The 11127-nt window shown below is 40.9% G+C and overlaps 1 protein-coding gene across 1 annotated transcript; it reads left to right on the top strand.

Annotated features, from left to right (window-relative positions):
* Window positions 1–7038: 7038 nt before the first annotated feature.
* LOC120024621 (POU domain, class 3, transcription factor 2-like) lies at window positions 7039–8169 on the top strand. The gene has a single exon (XM_038968920.1). It carries the CDS (start codon window positions 7039–7041, stop codon window positions 8167–8169), a length of 1131 nt encoding a protein of 376 aa, XP_038824848.1.
* Window positions 8170–11127: the final 2958 nt, after the last annotated feature.

Below are 11127 nucleotides of genomic sequence, written 5' to 3'. Positions count from 1 at the left end.
GGAATGGCCATTATCTCCCTATATCCAGCAGCATAAAGGAAACCCCCCAGCCTCACTCACCCCTGCTTTAGGGTTCCCACAGGGGGAGGGCCATGCTGTGGTCACCCCGTTGTACACACATACACACAATTAGCCTGCTCCTTGCCAAGAGTGTGTACTATCTGTATTATAAATATCATAAAGCGGAAACTCACTGTGCGTGGGGACACTTACCCCATTAGAGTTGGAGAAATTGAATCTTTACAGCATGCAGGCCATATAATTACTGTTAATTTAACACTCAGATTCTCTGTCATTAACTCTCAGTCTTTTGAATACAGTCAGCTGAGGCTCCTGAAACAGAGAGACAAAGCCTATCTAACTGGCCTGTGTTGACAGCCGCGCCAGTCCTTTGACTGAATTAACACATACTGTAGCCTGTCCGTCTTAAAAACAGGACTCGCATCGTTTATGCGTTATTAAGTATTGTAATTGGGCGGTCAGTAGTTTGCATATTACACCATTAGGGTAATATGTTTTGCTTCTCTCTGCCCATGACCGTTGGAGGCCCCCGGTGGCAAGTTCGGTAATTCTCGGAATTATGACCTAATCATCACGAATGTTCTTTCGATCTGGGTGATTCATTATAGGATTGATTGATGCCCAGATCAGCTACTTTATTTGATTCTTCAATTCATTGATATATATGTTATATATGGAAAAGTGCATGACTTTTTAACCAATTCTTTAAGCTATGGTATGCAACTTGCATTGAAGTAACTTGATCTCAGAATTATCTTAAAGTTGCATTCTGTAAACTTTCCACAATCAAATAGCCCTGTCAATGATAAGTCTGTAATAGGCAAATAAATGACGGAATACAATTCCTTGAGAATTTTTTTAATGGCATGCCTATCAAGTTTCTTGTTTAATCTATTGACACAGAGTGGTAGGTAGGACAGACACCATTTTCAGTTTACAAACAGCACCATCTTCCTGATTCCCTGCTGGTTCTGGTTCTTGGAGGTAGAACAAACATTGAACAAAATAGAACAACGTATATTTAACATCCCTGCAAATAATTCAGTTTTGGTGGAAAGTAACTACAAAATTATTTCACAAATCTCCCCAAAACAATAGTGTAGGCTATATTTCAATATTTTAAATTGTTTATATAGTTGGCACCTATACCGTTTATTACAAGTGTCACATAATATCCAACATTGTTTTGCCTTCTCTCTCATGTTATGCATACAAACTATATTTATTATCAGTCCTAATTATTATCACAAAACAAATGCCCTTCATCCTGTGTTGTAGACTACATTATCCCCTGCTGTTCCTGAAAACTATTGTGCACAGGTGTTTTTGCCTTTGATCATTTGTAATTATTCATGTTCATCTATATTTGTTTATTTTAGGTGGTGGGCCCAAAGCCGAAAAACGTGAAGTTGATCAATCCCTGACGAGGAAGGAGCTGATTTTTTTGTAAATTACAATAAAACATTCATATGATGACTATAACATTTGTTGGCACCTTCAATTCCTGCACATTTTCTCATAAAAAGTATTTTTCAATACACTGTCTGCTCAAGAAAATATGCAGAACTGCATATTGGTACCAATCAGAACTCCGTACATATCCCTTATGATGAAGGCAGCCAATGGCCTGTTTCTATTTACCATGTAAACACAGCTATGTAAAAACGCCAGCTGCTGTCTGATGAAGTGGACCAGATATTGCTAGCTAGCTCCCAGACTGAAATAAGAGAAATATCTGTTTTCGAGTGCACTTGATGCAGAATCCAATAGGAATGGTCTTGATCGTATGAAGAGGTATCTCCGTTGACCATTTAGCCAATTTATTGAAAGCTAGCCAATGTTACAGTTTTGACTAACCTAGCCAGCTATTGTAAATGTCAATTTGTGTTTCATTAGCTATATGTCTGTGAATTAAAAATGCTTTATCATGTTTTGGCATGATTATGTCTCATTTCAAGTAACTAGCTGCAGGCTTAAAGAAACATTCAATCATATACTTTGCATAGAAACCCAAATAAAAGCATGCAGATGTGTCATGTACGCTAGACAGCTGCATATGCATATTAGCCAATACATATGGCATAGCCTACACATATAGCGTACTTTGCAAATTGTAATACAATCTTCTCTAAAAACAATGCGCTATGCAATAAGATAACCAGAGTTTGATTTCTAAACCAGATGCGTTCTTAAATAGCAGCTGCCCAATACCATGGTGGGCCTGCATAACGTTGGAAGCAGTGGAATATAAGGTATGGAGAATAATAGAGCCTGTAGGATTATAGAAACAGCAGTAAGGAAATGAATGTTTGAGTTCAGTGAATGTGAGTATATTTAGGTGGTTTAAATGATTAACTTTCCTACTAACTTTCTAAAAGTTGATGATGCCAAAATCTGGCCAATCCATTCATCATTCCACTAACTACGAGCTATGGATTTCTCTTCAAAGTCTCCAACCGTCCCCAAAGGGGAAGTGTTTCATTCCCTTTGACCTACACTGTTGAAGCTCGGCGCTTAAGATTTCCACTGTACACTGCATTTACATCTGCAACCCTGTGCATGTGACTAACAAACTCTCTGAATCAAAATATACCCCCCCCCCCCCCCCCCCCCCACACACACACACAAAAAAAATATTATTGAGAGTAAGAATAGTGAAATACAGCAAGTGCAATTTATATATTTGGCTATGCATCAGCAGTTTTTCTCTTGTTATGTCAGTCACTCAATTAGCTGACAATTAGCCATGTCAATTGTTTGATTGATAGTTAATCTAGCTATCTAAACTTGTTGTAATCATGGCCGAATACTGACTGGGCACACAGGGCACATGCCCAGGAGCCCTGACCTCCAGGAGGCTCCCATTGATTTTGTTGGTCATTCTCATTCAGATATCATATTAACATGGCATAAGTCATGGCAAAATGTGTAGAATTGTAGGAATTTAGCATTAAAGGCTCCCACCAGAGGGCAAATAGGGCACTATTTCTACGTAATTCCTGTCCGATAGCGGAAATAAATTATTTAGGTTCCACCTCCGAAGAATGACGCAGCTGCTAATACATATTCACAAATTAGGGTGGGGAACGTTGTGGTGATTTCCACGTGGATTCAAGAATTAACAACAAGTAGACACTTGTGATTTCTTGCTGCACCAATCAAAATCATTCATCTTGGGGCGACGGGGGGAGCGGGGTTCCAAAATGCAATCATATCACACACAATTTTACCATTTATAAAATTGCATTTTTTTAAATACAGACTAGATGAAAAATGAGTGAAAATTTACAAATTATCCAATAGAATATAATACTTTGCTGGTAAAAAGTGGAGGTGCAAAAACACAAGTTTGCAAACCCTATTTTAATTTTCTGCGTGGCTCAGGCGGCCAAGTGTAGGCTGCGGCGAAAAGCTGTTTGGATCAGCCAAAGACGATCTATTATATTACTCAGTTCAGTCGCGACTTGTAAAGAGGAAGAACATTGCAGGTGTTTCTGATTAATAAACAATGCCATGATGGTGGGTGGTAACATTTTTTTTTTAAACAGCCCTGAAAATAAACGTAGACTGAAAAGTATTAGCACGTCATATCATAGGGGAAACATATGGCATTGACACAGAAAATATCCAAAGTTAGCACTTTGGATTTCCCACTTCAACCCCAAATATATCATACTTTGACTAAAACAATGACTTATTGACTTAAATCATTGTGCAACGTTATGGGTATGATATGGGCATTATCTTTCAGCTGATTTTTTTTTTATTTCCACTCCTGTGGGTGTTTAAAACTGCAAAAATGTATTTCCACCCCATGGCAAAATGGGTAGAATTGCAGGAAATTAGCTGTAAAACTGAACAAATTTTTTTATCTCCCCCATGGCAAATTTTTTAGAATTGCATTCAATTTATTATAAAATTGCAAAATTTTCTCTCCGCACCATGGCAAAATGTATAGAATTGCAGGAAATGAACTTTTAAAACTTAAAATGTTCTCTCCCGGGGCCACTAAAATGTTTTGCAGCGAGGTGGGGGGCCCCTCAACCAAATCTTCCTTAGGGCTCCCAAATGGCTAGAGCCGGCCCTAGTTTCATGCATATACATTGGAACAAAGAACACCATCCCAAATTGTGTTTCACCATTTATTGAGTACGGAGACAAATAGTAAAGGTGTCTCAGGCAGTATTTGAAGTATCTAAATATAGTGTAACCAATCAATGTATATCAGGTGCCATGGAAGGCACAATCTTACAATGTTGCAGTCCAAAAATGAGAGCTTTACCATCTGCCAAAACGTCTGGGTTTCTGATGTAGACTATAGAACTGTCAACAACACATGCTTCAGTACCCCTCCCTTCTCTCTAGGAGCATTTGTGTGCCCAGGCCCGTTAGGCATATCAAAATAAACCCACCCTGGTCACCAATGTAGCTGACCGATGTTGAGAGAGACAAGTGCTTTAGCATAATGTGTATGGTCCAGAGACGAGAACTCGACCATCTATGGCAAAAGTCTGAGCTCCTGAATGGGACAATAGAATTCTCCCCACTGCATTTTACAATAGTAAAATAATCTGTTTGTAACCTGTTAAACTGATTCTATATTGAATTTAGTCTTTGAAATGCTCAAACAAGCATGTGTATCTGTAGTGGGTGTTCTTGTACTCTAAAATGCACTAGACTGTGTAAGACAAAATCCACAAAAAAAGACAACATTCAAATGCATATGTGGTCCCAATGTCTAAATAGTGACGGCAGGGCTAGTTCAAACTGCAGTAGGTGAGTGAATCAGCCCATGCTTGGTGAATAGCACTTGGTTGATCTCTGGGAGCGGGACACAGGAGACCTGAATAGATCATGTGAGACAAAAGTGAGAGACAAGAATGAATACAATAAATCATCACAGTAAAGGAATGTAGTTTGTGAGCTAGAAAATGAACATCCTGACAGTCTGATTCTCTGCAATCGTCCAACTCCAACTATAGACAGGGATAATGTGGCATTTCTTATTTGTGAGTATGAATGAAATTAGTGGATCCTGCCTTTGTGACTGTTAGATTTACACTACTTGTCCAATAGATTTTTGTAGTCTTAAATTATTACTTGGAATAAACGGAAAGCTAAAACACTCCGTGTCCAGAAATGACATGCTAGCTAGTGATAAAGCTATCTAATCCTGCTAGCTAGCAACAGATCTACTTGTTGTAACTCGCTCGCTAACTAGCAAGCTGCTACATTACTATGGTTGCTGGGTTGTAAATTGGGATACATTTTACAGCTTTCTAAATAGTTAGATTACAAATAAATAAATACTTTACCCGATAATAGTTTGTCAGGGAGATCTCTCTTGAGCTGTCACCAGCTGTCTACTGCCTTAGGTACTGATAATGTGCTTAGCAGAGGTGTTGAGCAGAGAAAGTACCACAGATAGTACACAAGTTTTGATTGATTTACAGTTTAGTACTAGGCAGCATTTGCCTGTCCAGCTAGAGAACATAAAATAGGTATTTTGAAAATTGCAAGAATTGACATTGCCAACAGAAATGTGTTCAAAATAAATACATATACACAATATGTCAAGACCAGCTCCTCCCTCGACATAGATGATCATCTCAAAAACTAAAGCAGCTAGCTTGCTATGGCCCACCACCTATTTGGATCCACATTAGCTTTTGCAGAAGCAGCAGCTACTCTTTCTGGGGTCCACAAAAAACAAATGACCTGACAAGTAATTAAACACTGACAGACAACAACAAAACACTGATAGACAACGACAGGACAGTCACACAAATGTAAAATAAAATAATATACAAACAATACAACAACAAAAAGAATACAAACAAACTAGCTAAAATAATACAAACTAACGTTAGCTATTGAACTACCTAGTAGGCTACTGTGTATGTGGCGTGTATTGGTACCGGGTTCCAGTGTGGGTGCATGAATTGCGAAGTTTACCAAACAGGCACAGAATTTAGGGGCACTGTGGGCGCCAGTGGGTTAGAGAGGATATTTATTCACCACTCTCTCCTTGGCCCCGAGGTGTCCTCTTCGCTTGCCTCCTTTTATTTGTTGTGTCGGCCGAGCAAGCTGCTCGAATGGGCCCTTTGGAATGGAACGAAAAGAAGAGGCAAATGCAGCTGTGACGTGGGCGTTGTTGTTCCATTCAATGCGCTCGCTATGGCAACGGGGCAGAGGGCCGGGAAAAATGCGCCCCTTCTCTTTGGACAGCATCGCGAGAGGCAGCTGGAGGGTCCGTGACAGTTAATATCTCACTGCTCTGAGCGCAAGCCTCCATAAATATAGGTCTACACAAAACAAGGATTTTCTCAAAATGCAACTCTATAAAGATAAAAGATTTTAAATGTAAAAAGATTATACTGTTTGGTGAATAGGTCTAGGCTATATTTATGCAAGGTCGCAGTTGTAAATGATAACTTGTTCTCAGCTAGCCTACCTGGTTAAATAAAGGTGAAATAAAATAAAAATATTTGAGCAAAAAAATTATAAACATTTGCACAAATGATATAGCCCATGGTTCTTATGCATTTTTACGCATTCAGTTTGTGGATGTTTCTCACAAAAAGATTAATAGCCTACTTATTCAGGATACATTACATCAATCGAACATACTAATAAAAGTTTATCGAAGGTAAAGTTTAATGACTCATTTTTTCCACTGAGATAAGAGTATATCCAGTGTTTCTCAGTCAACCCCAGCTTTTCACTCTGCCTTGTAGTTTGCAGCAGGACTGCCAGTATTGTTGGGGCGAGTGATAGGGGCTTCTATAGAACCCCGCGTGACCAATGAGCGTGGTGCTGTCAGGGGTAACCACATCTGTCAACCGTTCTTGGCCAATAAAGAGCGGAGCGAGGCGGACCTCAGGTGCGCGCCTCTGCGTCCCCTTGGCACGGCGCCAGGGAGAACGAGAGAGAATCCTAGCTGCCCCGTGGCGGAAAAGAGTAACTGTCAAAGGCAGCTTCTTTAACAAGAGAGCTATCACTTCGGCTTCGAGAGTTATGGCGACCGCAGCGTCCAACCACTACAGCGTCCTGACTACCCCCAGCAGCGCGCCGCCGCCGCACTCGGAGTCCGGGAGCATGCAGCAGGCAGCGGCGTACAGGGACGCGCACACCCTGCTCCAGAACGACTACACGCTACCGGGCAGCGGTCATCCCCTCAGCCACGCGCACCAGTGGATAACGGCTCTGTCGCACGGGGACGGGGCTCCGTGGCCGTCGAGTCCCCTCGGAGAGCAGGACGTGAAGCCCATTCTACAGAGCGACCGGGAGGAGCAGCAGAATTCCGCTAGTCTACAGCAACAGCAGCAGCAGCGACACCCTCACCTAGCGCACCAGGCGCATCACGACGCCAGGGCATGGCGAACGAGCACGGCCACCACGCACATCCCCGGTATGGCGACGTCTGACGGCCAGAGCCTGGTGTATTCCCAGTCTGGGTTCGGCCTGGGGGGACCAGAGCAGATGCACCACCATTCCTTGCGGGACGAAGACCACCACAGCCACAGCCCGCACCTGAGCGAGCATGGAGGTGGGGGACAGTCGTCTCTCTCGCACCACCAGCACGGGGGACACCCCGACCACTCGGACGAGGACACGCCAACTTCAGACGACCTGGAGCAGTTTGCCAAGCAGTTCAAGCAGCGGCGCATCAAACTGGGCTTTACCCAAGCTGACGTGGGGCTGGCGCTCGGAACCCTGTATGGAAATGTATTTTCCCAGACCACTATCTGCAGGTTCGAGGCGCTTCAACTAAGCTTCAAAAACATGTGTAAACTCAAACCACTGCTTAACAAGTGGCTGGAGGAGGCGGATTCCACCTCCGGGAGCCCCACCAGCCTAGATAAAATCGCGGCTCAGGGGAGGAAGAGGAAAAAGAGAACCTCCATCGAGGTGGGCGTCAAGGGGGCTTTGGAGAGCCATTTTCTCAAAAGTCCCAAACCCGGTGGCGCAGAGATCACCTCCATAGCGGACAGCCTGCAGCTGGAGAAAGAAGTGGTGAGGGTTTGGTTTTGTAACAGACGGCAGAAAGAGAAGAGGATGACGCCCATTGGAGGACAGTTACCTGGAACTGAGGACATGTATGGGGACACACCACCTCACCACGGCGCTCAAACCCCTGTACAATGATCTGAAACCCGTTATAGTAAACACACGGAACCCTAAAGGATATGAATGACCGTTATGTTTCTCTGCTGGGCCAGTTAGCATTGGACTGTCGCCAGTGCTAATTTTGGACCTATGGAACACAGTGGGAATACCGAGTGTTGGAACTAAAGCACTACACCCCAGACACAGCGAGAGCTATGTGGAGTTGTCATGCAGTGGAGATGCTACGCGCAATAACGGCTACATGGACCGTGTTTGGTGTGTGTGCTAACCAAAAAAAGGTTAAATATCATTGACATCAAATCGATGTTATGGCCAAGACGTGTAAAAAAAGAAAGACAGTATAGGCTGTGTGCACGAGCCTACCCGCGGGAAACAGGCATACAAGTTGCAGTCGACAGTCGGTAAATAAACGCCATCTTTCAGTCATAACAAAAGCAACAGGGGTTTAACACGGTCGAAGCTCAATACACCTGCTGAACCATTTAATAGTAGCCAGTGCCATCACCAGCGTATTATTATTTAACCTATTTTTATTGTTATTATCAAGGTATTATTATTATTATGTTTCTACCACAAAGGCAAAGCATATACCATGGTTATACTGTGTATGTCCAGAGTCATAAGGCATGCATACATGGGAAAAGGGACATGGGATATATTGAGATGTATTTTGAGATGTATTTAATCAATAAATCAATATGATCAATATTTAATGAAGTTAATTTTAATCAAACATTTGTCATAATTAGTTTCAGTTTGTCTAACTAGCCTATATTTGAATTGCAGTTGGTTAATGACCATCAAATAGTAAACACAGTAGATAATACACTGTCAACAACATATTTACCAAGGGACAATATCTCAGTTATATATGTGGTCAGATTGTATCCAAATAATCTAAACACATTTTTTTCATAAAAATTCAACTGTCATATAATAGGCCTAAATAATAATCATAATAACAATAACAATAATAATACAGTAATAATAATTGTGGCTTGTGTATGCCTTTGCAAGGCACACACCACGGGGTCAAAAGAACCATGAAAATGAATTCGTTTTATTTTCTCTTGACACTTCGTGACGTGTCCATCATCGTGTACATTTGACCGTTCTGCGCGAATTTTTACAGTAGGCTATGTGTTGTATTAGTATATTTATTTATGTGTTTCCAAAATGCTGTGACCAGAAAGACCGAGACTGTAAAGACCCATACCATATCACTGAGGCCTGCCCTCTGCCTTCGTTTCGTAAGAAGAAAATAACGGAATATATATGTACCAGCTCAGTCTTCAGTGGCTCTAATTCATCTATACAATGATTAATTCACTAAGAAGAATTATTCGTGGGATGTAACTTTATTTGTTTTTGTATGGCTTTGTATGTTTGTTTGTTTGTTGAATTGCCTCTTGTAGACCAGTGCCAAAGCACAAACACGTGCACTTGCTCTTGTGCCACTCAACTCGTGATATATAGGCTATCTGACAGCATGCAGGGTCGGGGTCAACTTTGGCAATTCCTGGACTAAATTCAAAACCAAGGACAATAGTCCAAATGTGTAAGTTATTTCAAGAACGTGGATTTGAATTTGAATGGTGTCTGGAGGAGGCTGATTCGGGATTTGAAATGGAATGACAGGAAATTGAATTAAATTCATGGGAAATTCTCCACATAGGCTACTGACAAAAAATGTATTACATTGGTATAGCAAATCTATACCCCCCCCCCCCCCCCCCCCCCCCCCCACACACACACACACCAGTCAAACTAGCCTAATATTTCACTGATAATTACATAATAAAATGTAACATAGGCTCATTTATTGACACAAGTAGACCTGGAATTAGTGAAAAGGCTCCCTAGGAAAATACTAATTGAGTAGGCCCACACATTCAATACAAAGAATTGGTGGAATTCAATTTAATTAAATTGAATTCCACCAATTCTTTGTATTGAATGTGTGGGCCTACATATTTTTTCTTGACAATTCAAATTCAAACTCAAAATGTTGGATTGGATGTGAGTTCATACGTATTCTGAATTGACCCCGATCCTGTGACTCTGATCAACAGAAGGGGAAAATAAAATAAAAATTGCACAATTTCTATATTATGCTTTTTGTCATTAAAATGTATTTGTTTTTTATAATCCTTTTGTATTCTGTTCATATTATTTGAGCCTGACTAATGGATCACGGCTGTCACGCACAACGCTGTCGCAACAGGCTTGAGCGCACGAACCTGCGTTATAATTATGGATTTTATCAATCTGTCTTGGTTGCTTGCACAAAATGTCCTTCAGCGGTTTCCGATAACTGTATATTACCGCTGATTTGCACAGATATTGTCTTGGGGAAAGAAATCGTGTCGTTACAGAAGAAGCCTGTTAATAACATTTATACAAAAAATTATATTGTTCTTACTTTGACGTAATTTCTGTGTCCACCATTGGAGCCACCGTTTTCTACATGTTACAGAGGTGTAGGCCTACGAATAAAACAATTGCGACAGTTATAAAAACAATTTGCTTTTAGACGTCTTTATGGAGAATATATGATTACAGTGTTTCTAAAAAGACCCACATTTCTTACCTGAAATGCAATAAAATCGCAGAAAAACGATATGCTATTACAGGTTATTATGTGTAGACAAACGCACCAAACTTTGTGCCCAGGACTCAACAGACGGTCAGATAGCGTACCCTAAACTAGCAGTCGTGTTTGAACATATAGGCACAGTACTTATATTTTTCTCACATTCATTTTTTTTTTTTAAATCAACATTCTCGACCACCAATACATGAATGCCCTATTGAATAAATATTTAAACTGGTAAGTTATCACTTTTGGTACCTTTTACTTTCAAAAAGCCTATGACATCTTTTTTGGAAAAGGAGAAAGAAATTATAAGTGGCTATAGACAAGTTTACCGGGACCATCGGTGGGATTTTATTATTTGGGCCTATAAATTAAAGATA

The sequence above is a fragment of the Salvelinus namaycush genome, chromosome 29 (assembly GCF_016432855.1).
Source record: "Salvelinus namaycush isolate Seneca chromosome 29, SaNama_1.0, whole genome shotgun sequence".
NCBI classification, from domain to species: domain Eukaryota; kingdom Metazoa; phylum Chordata; class Actinopteri; order Salmoniformes; family Salmonidae; genus Salvelinus; species Salvelinus namaycush.
This window is presented reverse-complemented; position numbering and strand designations above follow the sequence as displayed.